This window comes from Pagrus pagrus (assembly GCF_965226575.1).
Source record: "Pagrus pagrus genome assembly, chromosome: 9".
Taxonomy (NCBI): Eukaryota; Metazoa; Chordata; class Actinopteri; order Spariformes; family Sparidae; genus Pagrus; species Pagrus pagrus.
The window spans coordinates 32,029,820-32,048,640 of record NC_140193.1 but is presented as its reverse complement, the minus strand read 5'-3'; the positions used below and the strand labels follow the sequence as shown (position 1 = coordinate 32,048,640).

Below are 18,821 nucleotides of genomic sequence, written 5' to 3'. Positions count from 1 at the left end.
CTCACTGATGGCATCATGTAGCCCTCCAAGTGCCTCGTTAGCATTAGCTTTAGCATTTGCGCTGCAAGCTATGTAAACAACGGCTACAATCACTATGGTGAAATCCCTCGGCAGATAGAATGGCCGGCATTTCAGGACGAGGAACTCCGCCAGCTCAGAGCAGTGTTTAGTGGCTAAGCTGGCGTTTATACACCAGTCTTTGTTGATATAGATGTACAGACCCCCTCCTCGACTTTTACCGGAGGTAGCTGCATCTCTGTCCGCCCGGAAAGTCGTCATCCCCTCCAGCTGTATGGCTGCGTCTGGGATATTGTCCTGGAGCCATGTTTCCGTGAAAGCAAATGCACAGCAGTCTTTCCACTCTCTATGGGTTTCTCTCAACAGACGTAGCTCATCCAGCTTGTTGTCGAGGGAGCGAACGTTGGAGAGTAGGTGCAATGGTACTTGCTGGTCTGGAGGGGTGGGCCTTTAGCCTAGCATGGATACCGGCTCTCTTCCCCCTCTTTTGTTTACGTTTGCACTGCTTCCGCCTTCTCTTCTTGGCTGGCTTCGATAAGATCCCGTGCTGGGCTACATGATATTGGGAAAACTGACATTGTGATATTTTGGTTTACTGCACTATATATTGCTATGTAGGAAAGAAGTACTCCATTTGGAAATAATTAAACATTCTGGGATGATTTTGTAGGGGAGTGCATTTTATCATACTAACAAAGTAGGCCCTTTTTTACTTACTTTTTGTTGTCCTTGATGTAGAGACACATTTTTGGAGCCATTTATAGCTGTTGGTTTCTCATCTCATCTCATTTTCTTGTCCACTTTAATCCCTAATTGGGGTCGCGGGGTGTTGCCGCGTTATCCCCCTTTTTTCGGGGGGTTGCAGGGCTACTGGGGCCAAATCCAGTTCTCACAGGGCGAAGCTCATCGCAGGACCCTCTGATGGCAGAGGCTGTCTCGCAAGGTGCCAACTGCGCATCAGGGGGGTTCAGCATCTTGCTCAAGGATGCTTCGGCATGCAGCTCGGTACCGCCCAGGGTAGCCGGGGTTCGAACCAGCGACCTTCTGGTCACTGGTCACCTGCTCTACCCACTGAGCTACAGCCGCCCCATGCTGTCGGTTTGTGTGTGTTAAAATGGCTTTGACACTTTGTGCACTTGGGTGCTTCCTATACGTAGAGATCAAATGGTGATGAAACAGGGTCCAAGGATACTGCATTTTGTGCAGATTGTAATGCCCTCTTGGGCACACTTGTGATTCTTGGATGTAAATATCATGACCTTATGTTTGATTCCTGTGTCTTAAAAAAGATTGACCAAGATGTTGAAATTTATCACACCACACATATTTCTCAACATTTTTAACAGCTGTGCAGATAACTGTTCAACTCAACATGAAGCTCCCTAAAGAAAAGCATGAAAATGTGGTCCGACATATGAATTAATTGCAATACAGAGCTAATTTCCAAAGCTTTTTGGAAGCAGGAATTTACCACTCAGTCAACAGAAAAGACAGAAGTGACCCGGTACTCTCAATGTTGTTTAGTTAATTAGTCTGGAGGCTTTATTCTGTTGTTAATGATAAAACATTTTAAGCAAGACTGTTTCTGGTCAAGGTGCAAATGTGCCCACATTGTTACTGGGGTAGTAGTAGAGTTTATGATATGAATTCCTGGATATGAAATACTCACGGCAGACATGGCACAAATGCAGAATATTCCTATTATTTAATCTTTAGAAATGCTTTCAGTTTGAGCATTTCCTTTTCAGCTTTTGCATTTTAAATGTAACTTTATTTATAGGTATTTATATATTTTACATTTTAAGTTTGTTTTTTGAATATTCCTAGCTGTGTAGAAAAATAATAATCTGGCAGTCTTCCGTTCCAATGACTTCTACAACTCTCATTTTTCTGTGATGGAATGAGAGGAACACAAACTAGTTCGTCACAAAAACATTCATGAAGTTTGGTTCAATAAGGAATTTATTATAAGTCTTCTAAAAAAGTGACCAAATCTGCTAGGTCACAAATGTAGCGTCTTATATGATCAATTTTGGTGATTATAGAAAGTTGTGTCAATCAAATTTGCTTTATTGCATGGCCTCTAAACATTTTCTGAGTGTTTATGATTAATAGAAGCTGATGACGTCTCTGGGCCCATTTAAGTAGGGCTTGTTTGATACACACATTAGACTTAGCCACAAAAACTACAATGGGAAAGACTAAGGAGCTCATCTTTGTCTGAAAGAACACATTGATTTAAACAAGTCAGGAAAGTCAGTTGGAGCCATTTCAAAGCAGTTACAGGTCTCAAGTTCAACTGTGCAAACAATTCTTACTATAAAGTAGGGGTGTAACAATACACAAAAATCACGGTTCGATACGTACCTCGGTTTTGAGGTCACGGTTCGGTTCATTTTCGGTACAGTACGGGAACAAAATGCAAAACATAAATTTGCTTGTTGTTTATTCGGAACTTTTGTAAACCAACAATTTATTGTAACATTATACAAAATATGAAAATAAAATTAAAAAATAGAATACTGTTGTAAAGTGCTGCCTGGTAATAAGTTAAATAAATAATTTTCACTGTCTCTTTAAGTCCCTCTGCCAGGTTTGCACTGGTGTGTTGTTCATACGGGCTGAGTTGCAGGGAGAGGCTGCTTGATTGCCAAAGTCAGCTGCGTTTGCACTAAGGTCATTTTTTTTTCTTGTAGCAGTGATATTCACACTCGGGTGGTGCCGTTTCAAGTGCCGCGGCACAAGCAGAAATTCAGCCGAATTTAGCACAGAGCAGACAGGAAGTCTGACACGAAACAACAACAATACATCCGGTTGATTTTCAAAATAAAACACTCCGTGTTGATACAAGCACAAAAACCTTAAAAAAGAGACAAATACGCGCTCTTCCTCTAATCCTTCAGTCGGGAACACTTTGTGTTGTGTTTATAACACGTATAACGGCAGTCGTGTGTGATTATGTAATCATCACGGGAATTGTTTCGGTTTCGTTTCTCTAGCTGTTCGGTGGAACTGCGCCGTGCCGGACTCGTCTTTCTCCGTTGCAATATTTAACCAGGAAGCCGAAGTGTTCCCAAGCAGGAGGCTTAAGCGACAAGGGAGGGCCTTCACGCTCTGGTTTCGCGCTAGCGTTAGCCATGATGTAAACGGGCTGCACGTGTAGCTGCAGGCAGAATATAAACACAGCAACTTCTGTTCTGGAAACTCACCCGTGCACAGCCCTGTACCGAACCGAACGTCCTGTACCGAAACAATTCAATACAAATACATGTATTGTTACACCCCTACTATAAAGTGAATGGCACAATTGTGTCACTGCCACGATCAGGAAGAAAACACAAACCATCACCTGCTGCTGATAGAAAACTGGTCAGGATGGTCAAGAGTCAAACAAAAACCACCAAAAGGTAAGTGTGCAATGAATTAGAAGCTGCCGGAGGACAGGTGACAGTCACCACAGTCAAGCATGGGCTGAGAGTACCGTATCCTTCATGTCCCTTTATGCTAAAACTTTGAGTAGTCAAATGTGAAGAACTTCAGTCACTATAACAAGTCCAGAGAATGTATCATTTTCACCCACATTTATTTTTGAGGGCGTGTGAAGGTAGATACTAGATTTGAATTTTTATGTGAGCTATTTGAATTCTTAATTTGACCAAATTTGTAACCTTCTTAATGCTGCTCCTTTCATCACAGGTGCTGGAGACCAGAGCTTGTTTACATCTCTATATACCTCATTGGCCCAACAACTTCCCAGGGAGCCAATGGAGTGGAGGAGGTGAGTACTGCCCTGGTGAATGCATTTTATGAAAACATTGTCGTAAATATAATTTTAAAGCTTTTGGTTTTTGTTGCTGCTGTGTCAGTACAGTCGATGGTCATTTTGGAGGATGTAGTTAATGGGCTCCCATTAATGCAAAGGCCCTTTGCTATGTGTCACCGTTGTGCTGGTTTTTATGTGATGTCTGTATTGATATTCCATTTAACATTCTAATTTATTTGTACTGAGAAATTCAATGAAGCATATCAGAGATGTCTATCAGAGTTTTGATGTGACATACTTTGATCACTGTTCGTCACCTGTGTTGTGGTGAGATCAACAACGGTGAATGAACACAGCCCCAGGGGTTCTAGTACTGAGAGATGTAATGTCACATTCTGGGATCTATAAGATTTGTTAAGTTGCTGATCAATCAAGGGATGTAATTGATTTTGAACTGATGAAGTTAGAATGCTGCAAAAGCCTGTGTTTGATAAAAGTATGTCTCAAATAAAGTTCTTGCTCACGCAGGGGTTTGATAGAGGATGGTATTAGTCAAAACTATGACAATAAAATGATCTTCAAAGCCTGACTAATTCACAAATATGTTTTAGTCCAATCCTTGATTTCTAAGGGGTGCTCACTACAGGTTGCAGACCAAAATGCCTCTGGGCTCAATTAGATAAACCTACAACCAGTTAGAGCAACAAAACGCGGATGTAGCGCTGACAAACCAGAAACAACAAACCAGGAACGACCCTGACTCATCCAAGTCAGGGTCTTTCCTGGTTTGATTTTAAACAGGTACCAGCTTGTATTACAGACAAAAATGTGTTTCTTCAAACATTTAACAAGTAAAAAATGACAGAATAACAGAATCTTGAATCATATTTAATCAGAAATGCCTAGTTTGGGAGTTTGCGAGTTTGGGAGTTTTGTGAGCCTGGACGGCCCTGCAGACTGGATGCTAGATGACCAGTATCACTCCTGTCAGTCATCGTGTCAAACCTGCCCCATATTAGATAAAGGGTTGTGATTGGCCCAGTACCTGATCAGATTGGATGCAAATCTTCCTAAATGGGAGGGGGTCCAAACCAGACATCTGCCAAAGCAAATGAGCTTGACAGATCCGCCTGGTTCCCATGCAAGGAATATTCCTTTAAACACTGAGAAAGCTGCTGATCCAGTGATAGATAAAGGAGTCAGTGTTTCTGTTTATCCAAGAGTATGACTGTGTTTCTAGGGTTAAATGTAATATAGCCATATGTTGTCACAATGCAATAAAAATAATATTCATTGTAAAGATAATTTAACTGAATCTATAAAGCTCCGCTTTGTTTTTTGTGCAGGACGTATGGCCGTGCGCCAAAAATGATCCACCTTGAAGCTAATTTTGTCCAGTTTAAAGAGGAGCTGCTCCCCAAGGAGGGCAACAAGGCTCTGCTCACCTTCCCCTTCCTCCACATCTACTGGACTGACTGTTGTGTGAGTGGTTTAACACACACATACACGCACATACCCCAACAACCTCAGTCATTAAGTCACTCAATAATTTAATTAACATCACTGGGAAACATTCATTGATGCATTTTGCATGATCAGACTGTATCAATATATAGGCAGGCTTGTTCTTAATCATGCAAGACACAGCAAAGACAGTCTTCTTCTGTATAATAGAGGCTTTTATAGAACAGAAAAGGAAGCCTTTTTTACCCTCAGGTGCACAAAAACTACACTTGCGGAACATTTTAAAATACAAAAATGCAATCAAATTAGTAGTTGTCAGTTGTAAGAGGCATGGTTGAAAAAAAAATGACTGACTGACTGATGAATTTACGGGATTGGTCAAGGCAGTCAAGAAGTGTTTTGCTAGAGTTTTCAAGTTGTGGCAGTTACACAAAATCTGCTATGTAATGTTACTGGTACCTGACTTTTTCTGTCTAGAAAGTCACAAAAGCAGAGTCTTGGTGAAATGTATTTCTTCCATGTGTTCTTGAAGATAGGCAATGTCTGCTTGTCTACCCTTTAAGAGTAGATGAGTACTTAGGGGCATCCCCCACAGACAGCTCTGTATGCAAGATATGCAAACTCATATCACTCATGCAAGATCAGTCAGTTAACAACACTCAAAATATACAACTTACATTTGAAAATGCTATTTTCTAAGAGCTCAGTTCTGTGGAAAAACATCAGCTTTGTGTGTCTGAGAGGAGAAAAGAATATACTTTCAAATCTATCTGTATTGTTGTGCACATGGCCTTACTTGCACTTTTAGGACCCTGCTGTCCCCTGTCTAAACTGAACTTGACATCTGCTTTGCAAGGGTGCTTAGGGAAAGCAGTCGGGAGAATAACAGGAAGGGAAGCAGGAACCTGCTGCTGCTGACTGAGCAGCTGGTTAGTTTAAAGAAATGCTGTCATCAGCTTGTGACTCATGACAATTCCTATGGACTGGACCTTAAGTGTTGTTGTAGTAGTAGTAGTAGTAGTAGTAACACCTAATTGTACCTCTGGTACTATCTAGTGACTGAAACCTTTTCAATTTTATACTGCTTGAAATTTTTCTTTTCAAAGTGTCACTGACAGCAGACTTTTTATAGTGTATATATATTAAATATGCTCTAGTTAAAAATACTCTTACCTCCCTGGAGGTTTTCAAAGTTTAAAATGTAAAACACAAGGAAAAAAATAAGGAGCTTTTCATTGCAAAAAAGTGAGAAATCTTTGTGCTTAATTCATGCAGAAACACAGGCCTATAGGTGGTGCAGGATGTATTAGATTGTCCAGTTTTCAGTTCCTTTATCATTAGCACTTCATTGCACAGTTTAATAAACCATGATGTCATAGTTGCAGCTGTACAGTGTACTCCTCTTTAAAGGGGGAGGGTGTAAATAAAGAGGTGAACTGTAAAAAGGTACAGGTTGTCCTGCTGGACAAGCCGTAACAGAGCTAAATGGAGATTCAGGAAAATGTTGGTGTAACCCAGTCTGGGCAGGTGTCTTTTTAGTATAAGCAGACAGAATGTAGCATTAAGTTAGAGCTGCAGCCTCCCATACATTCTCTACAAGGAGCAGTAAATCTTTTGCATACAGAATGACAATATAGCAGGTGGTGAAGACAGGTGGGCTGTGTGGTGGAGCTGTGACCTGGACAAAACCACAGTACACCAACTCATCAAAACTGTATTTGTATATAAATAGTGTAAATTACGCAAAATTATTTTACTCTATTGACATGCACCTGCACCAACCTGTTTTACATGAGAACAAAAAACTGCAGCATCTAAAGGAAGTAAACAATAGAGAGTGGAGTGGCACCCTGGTATAGTTGGGTCGTTCTTTGAGAGGACAGTCAGACAGAGGTCAGTTTACCTGAAAACACCTGTATATTTTCCATTGGTGTGCACAGGTGTTATTTGAGAATCCGTTCAAACCTTCAGTTGCACAGTTAGATAAATACTTAGCATAGCAACATAGCAAAGCTGTTAAGGGCAAAATGAACCCATTTCTGTTAGCATGTGATTGGGTATGCAGTGCCATTCAGCTACTCAAGATTCACAACCAGAAATGATTTGAATAACTTCATTTTCAAAACCTTGTGCAACACCAGCGCTTCACTTCCTCTCCCTCCCAATGGACACTGTTACATAATAAGTGACTGGACATTTTATATTCCGCCTCTACGAAGATCCAGCCCATTTAAAAGACTAAATTTAGCAGTCTCCAGTTTAATTAGTTTAGTTATCAAACAATGTAAACGTGCTGGCCTGCATTCTTTTCATAGTTTCAGTTTTCTGATATCATCTGATGTGGCGACTTCCTCCTTAACCAGTGAACATCAACAGGAGTTTTACCTGACTCCAAAAAATCAGGGACGTTTCGTAAAACAAATAAAAACAGAATGCAATATTTTGCAAAACCTTTTTTTTTTACCTCTATTCAATTCAATACTGTACGAAGATTTTTAAACTGATGAACTTCATTGTTTTTTGTAAATTTGCACTCATTCAGAATTTGATCCATTCTGTTTTTATTAACCTTTTACACAATATCCCTGCTTTTTAGGAATCATGGTTGTATCGTTTTCATGTTTTAACATAATGCTGGGGGCATTGAGGCAATCAGAAGAAGAATGATTTTTCTGCCTAAATAATTCATGTTTTTCACTGTACTTTAGGATACAGAGGTGTATAAAGGCTCAGTGAAGGAGGACATGATGCGATGGCAGAACAGCTTGCGGGCTCACGGCTCAGCAGACTGGGTCATCATCGTCGTGGAGACCAACGACAATAAGAAGAAGAACAAGACCAACATCCTGCCTCGGTCATCCATCGTCGACAAAATCCGGAGTGACTTTTGCAACAAACAGAATGACAGGTGAGGACCGTCCTCCCCATGAATGAGTTGAGTTGGGTGAAATAGGCAGAAGACGACGAGAATTGCTAGCAGACTGACTTCCCTCACAAGACATTGTCAATCCCTTGTTCCTCCTGTTGCTACAGTAGTAGAGGAACTGGGGATTGACTGACCCAAACTTATGTTTTACTTTAATCTTTTAATCTATCAAACAAAAAGTGCCAGAATATTATCTGGTTTCAGCTTTCCTCTGTTGAAATAACTTAATGAAATAGAATATTTGGATTTTGGACTATTGATCAGACAAAACAAGCTGTTTTATAAATTAAATAATATAGCAGTTACTGTAAAAAAATGGGCTTGAAGTAATCATTGATTGCTGCTCTTTTCGTATCACAGCGTGCAACATAATCAGAACCCACTGAATATAAGAAATTGTATTGGTTTAACCTCCCGTGAGTAAATTAAGATCAATGTCCTTTGATGCAGGTGTGTGGTGCTGTCGGATCCTCTGAAGGATTCATCTCGGTCTCAGGAATCCTGGAATTCGTTGCTGCTTAAGCTGCGAACTCTCCTTCTTATGTCCTTCACCAAGAACCTGGGCCGCTTTGAGGATGACATGCGTACGCTCAGAGAGAAACGCACTCAGCCTGGCTGGAGCTTCTGTGAATACTTCATGGTCCAGGTACCTAGAAAAAAACAGGCATGTGGGCTTAAATTTTGCAAGTGGATCTGAATGTACTGAAAGGGCATAAAAATCCTGCATGACCCATCACCTAAAACGGTGATTCTCAACCTTTTTTGGGCCAGCGCCCCCCTATCCATCATCCAGGTCCCTTAACTGGATGATGGATCAAATAAAATGTAGGCTGAATGTGTTCCTTGAAAGTTGATGATCAATCTGTTAATAATTATATATTTGTTTTTATCAAATTCAAAACTGTGTCATTGAATGCCAAATGACCGATATAATTAATCTGGACAGGAATGAGTTAAGTTGTTATTACAGTCACAAGTTACATTCACAGATTTCTTTTTATTTGATTTTACTCATGATCTTGACAGCTGTAGCCTAAAAAATATGTATTGCTGAGATCAACTTAATTTAATTAACGCTTATCTAATCCATTAAAAAAATCAATTTAAACTCAACTATTCTCCATTTTGAGTTTAAAATTATTTATTTCCATTTCCATTTGCAATTCAATCTTTACAAATGTTTCCAGATTAAGCAAGTCCATTTCAGCTTTTTAAACGTTACTTTTTTAGTTTACTCACCTTAGCCTACATTACAGATTATCAATCGACTTTTTGTTTTAAGTTGATTTATGATGTGATTATTTGTATTTGGGGAGTTAAATAATTGTAGTTTTTAAATTAACTTTATAAATTGTATTTATTTTACTTTTAGTTGTCTATTTGGACTGAATTTTAATAATCAGAGATGGAAATCAGAGATGAACTATGAGCTTGGCAGTCTGCGGCATTTCTATACCTGTACGCAAGTGAAGGCTGAGAGAGCTGGCCCACCCCTTGCACAGCGCACTAATGACAGCCTCATGAGGAGGAGAAATCTCTCTTCTGGAGTGAAAGTGGCAAAACACAGCAAAAAACTAAGTGCTATATCATAGGCAACTGGACGTGTTTCATTTTCTTGAAGATGTTTCACCTCTCATCCAAGAGGCTTCTTTAGTTCTAATTAACTAGAAGGGAGTTGCAGGCTTTTAAACTTTGCGTGGGAGTGTCCTTCCAGTCAGTTAGAACTGAAGAAGCCTCTTGGATGAGAGGTGAAACGTCTTCAAGAAACTGAAACATGTCCAGTTGCCTACGATACAGCACTTAGAATTACCATGACCTGGATGACTGAGAACCTTCATCAACACAGCAAAAAACTGCAGCACCCAATAAAAACATTGAATAAATGTTTTGAAATCTAAGGGGGAACTCTGCCCCCCCTTGCAAGTAGATGTAAATTTCAACCTGTCTTAGTGTGCAGCGTTTAAGTACTCCAACATGGTGCTGGATTTCCAGTGTATCACTATTTTAGATTGAAAAAAATGTCCACATGGGATTTGTTTTTGACATGGTTTAACAAATTATCTTCAGTGAAGCGAAGGGTAGTTCCACCTGCCAATGGTATGAGGCCGACCAACAAGTGGCCTCCAATCAGTCCAATCAGAGGCAGAGTAGGGCAGGTCTTGTCAAGAAATGTGAGTGTGGTGTGGTAGCCCTGCAACTCTGCTCATATAGAAGAAACGTTTATTAAACCTGGGTAAGATACAGCCTTACTTGTGAGAGGAGTTAAGAACAAATGGCGCTGGGCATGAACGGAGGAAAATAGTGGAGCTGAGAATTGGTCCAGCACTTGTTGCCACAAATTGAGGGAGCTGGGTGCTTGCTTCTGCAGCGTGTGTTCGAAGAAGCTAATGTACGGCGGCAGCGGGAGGAGAGTGCTCGCTCGTCATAAATTATATGCAAGTCACAAAAGTTTGGTCTGTGCACTCTGTCATACAAGTACAACATCGGAAACAACCGCAAAAAATACATGTGTGCACGTTCATAGCAGAAGGAAGCACTTCAAAGTTGTCAACTAGTCACTTTAAAGATATAGCAGTATTGTTTACAGCTGCCATTCACATGCATACTGCAATGTACATACTTCTATAGAGAAGTAAATTGTGCAAAGCACATACTGAGACATTTTACTGTGCAATTCTTCAAATGGTGCATAGTTCAAGTCTCACATGTGAGTATGTGTGTGATTTTGCAGGAGGAGCTGGCGTTTGTTTTTGAGATGCTGCAACAGTTTGAAGATGCCTTGGTCCAATATGATGAACTAGATGCTCTCTTTACCCAATACGTCCTTAACTTTGGAGCTGGAGGTAAGTAATCATCACTTAGTACTAGGGCTGGGCGATATGGTCAAAACTGTTATCGCGATATGTTTTTTTATATTGATCGATGTCGATAATTATCACGATATACAGTATATTTAACAATAATAATGTTGAATTGACAGTTTTAAGAGTATTTTCCTTAGGACAGAACCCAAAACAAACCAGAAGGTTAATTATGGTTTATAAAATACAATTATTTATTGTCAGAATGAATAGGTGACAAACATTCAACAGAACCAACCAACTTAATGGCTTTATACTAAACACTGAATAAATAAAATGATGAATATGTTCAACAAATTGCTTGTTTCAAATGTGTCTCAAACATTTTAGAGGTAGTATACTGAACTGAACAATGATTAAAGAAAATAAAATAAAAAGGTAAATGTTGAGGATAAATGCTACTTTGAATATTGCACATTCTTGAGCTTGCAGGTAGTTGTTCAGTTCAGCTTTAATGCCTCCTGTTCTGTAAGACCTGATGTGGTTCAGACGTGCGACCAGACCACAGATCAGCGGTGACATCTCTGAGCTGCTGCTCCAACTTTACCCTACACTCTGCGTAGAGCAGAGGGAGTGATGTTTGGAAAAATTATTTTTCGCCCAGGCTGCATGTACTTAGCATCTGTGACAGTCATTAGCTTCTTGAAGCCCTGATTTTCAACCGTGCTTATAGGCGTCATATCTTTAGCGATACAGCACGTAACTGTGCTGGTTCTGTCTTTGTGTCGCTTCGGTTTCTTTTCATATGGGGTAATGGCTGATAAGGCAGTGGCAACTGTTGGTTGTCGAACTGAAGTTTGACTAGTAGAAGCAGTGGGGCTGGGCTGTTGGCTACTTGAGGGGAGGCTTGAGGGGAGTACTGTTTGAGACGGTACCTTTTGATATGATGGAAGAGGTTGGTGGTGTTTCCAGTTCTGCTGAGGACTGGTTGCCGACATATTTTGCACCTAATGGTGGTCTGTGCTTTGTCAGACTTCAGGTAGCCGAACTATTTCCAAATAACCGAAGTAGTATGACCTTTCTTCGGTACAATTTCTTCATCTTTGTCAGTTTCCTCGCACTCGGTTTCGCTAGTCGGACCGCTCATTTTCTTGTGTCAGCTAGACACACAGGTGGTCACCATCATTCTGAGTAGTTGTGAGTGGGAGGGGCCGGAAACATGTATCAACCATATGTTTCTCTGCTGTGTGATTGGCTGTTGATGTGGTGTTTTCTAGGTAAAGGAAAACGGACTCAAAAATAACTATATCGAAAATAAATGTCATAAATTTATCATCGTTATCATGGAACATTTTATCATGAAAATTATCGAGATCGTTTTATCGCCCAGCCCTACTTAGTACTATTATTCGTTTCAGTATGGCAGTCCTCTTGAGGAAAATAAACATTTCTCTTTCCAGGATCAAAGGACCAGTCTACTTTTGATTTTGGGCTGACTGTTTTGTATATGACCACAGATACAGCTAACTGGCTGGGCTCATTCTGCGCCCCAGTGCACAGCTGGAGTGGCTTGCTGCTTCGGCGGCCTATAGACATGGAGAAGAGGGATGGGATCCAGCGTGGGGAGGCCAGCCTGTTGGATCTGAGAAGCTACTTGTTCTCCCGCCAGTGCACCTTACTCATCTTCCTCCAAAGGCCCTGGGAGGTCACCCAGAGAGCCCTGGAGCTGCTGCACAACTGTGTCCAGGAGCTACGGCTGCTGGAGGTAAACCAACCTCTACTGTACCCTTTCTTTCATGTACATATTTTTTCTGCACAGCCAATTATGGATAAAGCAAAATTTTAATGGGTCAATTTTGGATTGAAGTATGCCCTCCTCTTCATCAAAAATGAATTGTCTCTAACAGAGACTACATAATTTAATCTCTTAGGAAAGATGATTGAAAAGTATTCATCTTGTGAATGTTTACATTTTACTAGACAAGAGGACAGGAGTCGCCCAGATAAATGAGAATCATCATTAGCCACACTGTAATGTTTGAAAACCTAAATGAACTGAATCTCTTTCCTCATCATAATACTGTATGTTGTTTTTCTTTTATTCAGGTGACCGTTCTGGAAGGGGCGCTTGACTGCTGGGTGTTTCTCAGCTGCTTGGAGGTTCTGCACAGGATTGAGGGCTGCTGTGATCAGGCCCAGCTAGCTGCAAACTGCTCCCACACTGTCGGCCTGTGGGCTTATGCCACTGACAAGGTAACCAAAAATACTCAATCATTTAGCTTTAGCTTGGATCACTTGTGTTACTTCCAGGTAGTCCACTGACGGTATCATGACGATATCATGTGTCATGATACCGTCAGTGGCCTACAGCTTAGTTTTTCACAAGTTAAAGTTAAGGATTTTTATTTATTTTTTTAATTTTCTTTTGACGTAGGAGTCTAACAGTAATTCTCTCATAACAAAAGTGTTTTCAGATCAAATTCTTAATTCTTGATCTTGTCTCATTTCTCCAGCTGAAATCTCTTGGGGAGCTCTGTGGCCTGGTGTCAGAGAAGGGACCCACATCTGAGGACCTGAACAGGACTGTGGATCTGCTGGCTGGACTGGGGGATGAGAGGCCTGAGACTGGTGAGAATCAAATCTTGTAATTTATGACATTATGTTTACATAATGTTATTTAGGGACTGACACCAAGCTATCAGTCGGGAATGTTTGAGCCATGTGTGGTTGTCTTTGCCTGTAGTTTTGTGTCCTGAACCTTCTCGGCTTTGATTGGCCCTCATCAGCAGCAGTTCAGCTGATTCAGGACTGACTGCAGGTCTGACAGATTGATCTGTGTTTTCACCCCTGTAGAGCGGTTGCTTCTTACTTTGCTTCCTCTTTTTTCTATAAACAAATGAACAGCACCAGCCCAGCACCAGTTCCAACGTCTTATCAGACATATACAGTATATTCTTAAGTGTATCTTTCAGCAGCAGACATAAAGCAGTGCCTTTTGATGTTTTGTATTTTTTTTTTTTTTTAAGTCAGCTTCGTGTGTCAGGGCCTTTCAGGGGGGAATTCCCTTTCACTGAAAAAGGTGTCAGCGTGTTCAGCCAATCATGTTGACTCAGGCGCAATTTTTTTTCATTACAACTTCAATTGACATTACACGTCAATTTTGAATTGGCTGACTCTTACTTGAAAGACATTAATTATCTGTCTGTGTCTTCTGTTTTCCTCCACAGTCAACAGTTTGCAGAGCCCTTACAAAAAGCTGAAAGAAGCCTTGTCGTCCGTGGAAGCTTTTGAAAGGCACTATCTCGTAAGTTGGTTTCTTGTGTTGCATACTGTATCAGTAGTTGGCAAATCAGGAAGTGAACACACTTTTTCTTAGTTCCTAAAATCTATTTTTTCTGATGTATTTTCATAAAACCTCAGTAGAAACAGTTTAGTTGATTATCTTTTCCTCTCCTCTGCACTCTCACTCTCTTCCTCCACCAACACCACCTTGTTGGCCACACTTACATCAGGAACTCTCTCATGCTGCTATGGAGATGTACAGGGCCATCGGCCGGCTGAGGTCTGCCAGACTGGTGGGAAAAAGCCTGGCTGAATTCTACATGTAAGGAAAATCTGCAAGGTCAATGAACTGTTTCAAAGGCCCTGCACATTCACATTAGTGTTTCAGAACTGCCAATCAGTCACTGCTTGTAAATACACACGCACTGCTGAGGAGAAGTCTATTCGGGCAGGATAAATAAAAACTCTAATATGGTAATGGGTGTGATAGGGTTTTAAAATCAATATGCCAATAAGCCATAAAAGTGCAGCTGAAAACCCCTCACATTTCTCAGAGATCCAACTAATCATGCTGCGACAGGTTTCCTCTTGCTCTGTTTAGTAGGCTTGGGCCCTTATTAGATATTATCGAATATCACAATATTTAGGCAGGAAAATATAGTGATATAAAATTTTGGATTTTTTGCCCAAGCCTAGTATTGGGCATTATTGGCCAATCATCAGTCACCATCTCTATCTGCATTTACTTTGGTCATTAAATTTAAGTTTATTTCCTTTCCAAGTAGCATTAAAAAGATTTGTAGACAAGCATACATTCTGTTGGTAACCTCTGTTTCTATAGATGTGAAAACGAGGTGATGTATTTGTGTGTTTGTTAGGAGGAAGGGGGACCCTGAGCGGGCAGAAACCTTCTTACAGGAAGCTCTGAAGTCGTATGTGTCAGAGGGATGGAGCCTCCCTGTCACTCACACCAGGAAACAGATCGCTGAGTGTCAGAAACTGCTGGGCAGAACAGATGAGTATCCTTTCAATCACAAACTTCAACTACAGCAAATATTGTTTTGCTTAAATTGTGCAAATTGGGCCTGTATGCTCCAAAGCTAATTTAGTGGGATGGTTTTGGTGTTGTTTGAAAAACAGTTACACAATTTGCAATACAAGGAGAGATTCATGAATCCATTAAACAATTCCACACCCTATGTATATTCTTATTTTTGATTTATTAACTTCCTAAAAGTAGTTTTATAATCAAAGTGTAATAGAAGCCACTACATCAATTTAAGACAATTATTAAAATGTAATTTAAAGTCGTTTTGGGTCATACAAAGTTGTTCAAATAGTCAAGGCTTGTATACAAAGTTTTATAGAGCTGTACATTAGAGAGAAAATGTGGTAATCAGAAATATTTTTGAGTTTTGAGCATCTTTCCAGTCAGGGTTTGAATAGGTTGGCCTATTGATGATACAAAATCTTATCTGACATGCTCGAATGTCCAAAAGTTAGCAAATGGTTCCTGTGTTGACCAGCACCCATGCACTAGTGTTTGGTTTCCTTTACAAGCCACTGCAGCTACTTGCAGACCAGTGCCTTGTTAGCTGGTGATGTGAACCTGACCACTGAGGAGAGGAAGCACTTTTGTCAAGAAATTCTGACCTTTGCCGACAAGTCTGGAGACCCATGTAAGTGATCATAACAGGTACAAGCTTTAACTTTACAACAGAAAACTATAAGGGAAGGGCATCCTGTGCACTATTTCTACTATTACCTCACTGAATAATTGATCAATATTTGTCTGTTGTTTTGTCTGTCATCATTTTCAGTTAAATGTTAACCACTGTTATAAAGCAGCATGTGAAGTCAATTGACAGCAGGCTGCAACAATACTAACGATACTTGCATGCTTTTTGTTACATTACCAGTGTATGAATCAAATGTTGCAATTGTTAAACTCTGCAAATGCATTTTAAAAATGCTTAATAATGCAAACAGCCTGTCTATTTTTCTTTAGTACTGTGGTTCTCAATCCGGTCAAATAAAATGTAGGCAAATTGTTTTCCCTGAATGTTGATGATTAATGTTGTGGGTAAACACACCGACCTCTTCAGCCTTTCTCCCAGTCTTCTGCAACTCCTGTTGCTGCCATGCCGCTGCTTGGCCACCAGGCCTGTCCGCTCTACCTAATGAGCCTAGAGACACTGCAGCAACGACAGCCAGGGAACTATGTCTCATAGTCCACTACATCAGCTCCACTACTGGCTGTTTGCTTTAAACAACCACAAGAAAAACACCAGACAACTACTGAACATACAGTTTGGAAATAGTATGCTAGATAACTCATTATTGTCACCTCTGCAGTCTAATTGAATTGTAAATTCATTGTAGACCACTGCCACCCTCCTTCTCTCTGGATGTACATTGGACTACCAGGTCACCCTTTGGGTGTGGACACAGGAGGACATCCAAGAACAGGCACTCACCCATTGGCATGGGTCTCACTGATCTCCCTCACTCTTGTCCAGTAAACTACAAGGTCCACAAAAATCTCTCAGTGGCCATCTGGTGCTAATGGATTGTGCTTGTGTTTTTCTCGTTGTTGTTTAAAACAAACACGCAGCGGTGGAACTGATGCAGCAGACTGTGAGCCATAGTTGCCCCGGTAAACACCCAATCACAACTGGCTATTGCAGCTGCAGTGTCTCTGGGCTGGTTAGCGGACAGATCGGGTGGTGGAATAGCCTGCCCATGCTACCTAACAAGCCCATAGAAAGACTGGGAGAGAGGCTGAAGAGATTGTGGTGTTTACCTGTAAAACTACAGCTTATAAACTGCCAAAAACCAGAGCTACTCTGTGTGTCTGAATGATAGGTGTTAAGCTGCTTTCTTGCAAAGTTCAACAGCCGAATATTCCAATTGTTAATTGTAACCACGGCAATAACACAGCATTCACAGTATATCACTGGGAAAAGTTAATGCTTACAAGAGGAAGAACCTCTCTACTCACAGAAAACACCATGTTGGTGAAATTTTATAGATGATACATTGACGTCCGTTCCTGTGCAGGAAGCATGAAGCTGTGCTGCAGAGAACTGACAGCAACACTAAAGTAAAAAGAGTTGTTTTGCTATGAAACGATACACTAACAGTTATCCTTTATAATATTGCCACATTCTTGGAAGAATCAATTGGAGTGCAAATTTCAACTCTTGTTGTGAATTCCTGGTGTAAACTTGCTAACCCCCCTAATTTCACCCCAATGCCCCCCTTTCAAAAGTATTGCTTCCAGCATGCCCCCGACATTATCTGAATGTTCTCAGATATTCTTAAGCAGAAACACTGCTTTAGCAGGTGCCCGCATCACATAACAGTCTTTATGCACTTTAAAGTGTCTCAATATTAAAATCGTTAGAGGAAAACGTCACTCCACTTTATGTTGGGGCGTTCTCCAACTTTGTCCATTGTTTCTTATATCAGCTCACCTCATAGTACGTTATAAACAAGAAAGTCATTAATTAGCTGTAAACATCTGCAGTAGCCTGTACTTCATTAACACCACATTGTTTTCTTCCTCCTCAGCTCACAAAGTGACCCTCAGTATGGGTGTTTTCACTCAGCTCACACGGCTACAGTTCTGTCCTGCCACAGCCTCAGTGCACTCTGGAGCTGTCCTGCAGGTGGAGCTCACTCTACGATGTTTGATGCCTGTGTCAGTGCACATACAGCAACTAGCTGCCAGTATTCACTTTGACCTGGAGCGCGGAGGGACTAATGGAAGGTCTAAGGTAGCTCAGAGACAAACAAACCCAGGGTCAGTAGAGTTTCTCCAGGCTGATTCCTCAGCAGCCCCCCCCTTCTCAGCTGCTGGTCCTCCTTTAGAGCTGGATGAGATTCAGGACAGGAGTCCTTCAGACAATTCTCTCAACTCTGCAGGAGTGGTGTGTAAAAACACTCATCTGGTCATGCGCCGCCATGACAGCAACTCACCACTGGACACGCTCAACTGTGTCAGCCCTCCTGCTGTTGCCATGAAGGAAGGAGGACAGATGCTGAAAGTGCAGGATGTAACATTAGAGCCTGGGAATAACAGCATCATATTCACAGCTCCTGTAAGAGACACTTTGCTGCTGCTTCAAATGTCATAACAAAAATGTGACCTTCAGAGAGGGTTAACTAGCTTTAGTGTTTGACATTCAGAAAGAGGTTGGAAATGTATCTGTTTATTTTTTAATGTTTTTCATTCTCTCTTTTTCTCTCAACCTTTGCTTATCTGTTTCATAAAACTTATTCTCTAACTTCTATGCTCTGTCACTCTCATCTTTTCTCTGTTTGTCTCTGTAGAGTGGGCAACCAGGTACTTACACATTGCGTCAGCTGTATGCCACAGTGGGTCAGGTGCAGTTTGTGCTGCCTCATATCTACCCATCGGTCCAGTATGAAGTCTATTCTCAGGAGCCCCAGCTCACCGTGGAGCCTCTCTCAGGTCTGAATCTTTTCTATTTTGGGTGACAGGAATGCTTCAAATCAGAGGTCGTGGTATCAGTCACAAGTTAGCTTGCTTCATTTCACGAAA

The 18,821-nt window shown here is 40.9% G+C and overlaps 1 protein-coding gene across 2 annotated transcripts in view; it reads left to right on the top strand.

Moving 5' to 3' along the window:
* Nucleotides 1-18,821, top strand: part of trappc10 (trafficking protein particle complex subunit 10) — a 35,863-nt gene that overhangs the window by 10,281 nt on the left and 6,761 nt on the right. Inside the window, exons 2-15 of one of the 2 annotated variants that reach the window (XM_084362038.1) lie at nucleotides 3,715-3,796; nucleotides 5,128-5,263; nucleotides 7,954-8,153; nucleotides 8,622-8,817; nucleotides 10,903-11,014; nucleotides 12,490-12,737; nucleotides 13,079-13,225; nucleotides 13,486-13,600; nucleotides 14,200-14,276; nucleotides 14,485-14,576; nucleotides 15,133-15,273; nucleotides 15,824-15,933; nucleotides 17,828-18,357; nucleotides 18,590-18,731. In XM_084362038.1, the coding sequence (XP_084218164.1) occupies nucleotides 3,715-3,796; nucleotides 5,128-5,263; nucleotides 7,954-8,153; nucleotides 8,622-8,817; nucleotides 10,903-11,014; nucleotides 12,490-12,737; nucleotides 13,079-13,225; nucleotides 13,486-13,600; nucleotides 14,200-14,276; nucleotides 14,485-14,576; nucleotides 15,133-15,273; nucleotides 15,824-15,933; nucleotides 17,828-18,357; nucleotides 18,590-18,731 (2,328 nt within the window). Of the gene's footprint in view, nucleotides 1-3,714; nucleotides 3,797-5,127; nucleotides 5,264-7,953; nucleotides 8,154-8,621; nucleotides 8,818-10,902; nucleotides 11,015-12,432; nucleotides 12,738-13,078; nucleotides 13,226-13,485; nucleotides 13,601-14,199; nucleotides 14,277-14,484; nucleotides 14,577-15,132; nucleotides 15,274-15,823; nucleotides 15,934-17,827; nucleotides 18,358-18,589; nucleotides 18,732-18,821 lie in introns of both variants that reach the window. The other variant, XM_084362037.1, reaches the window with a different exon arrangement.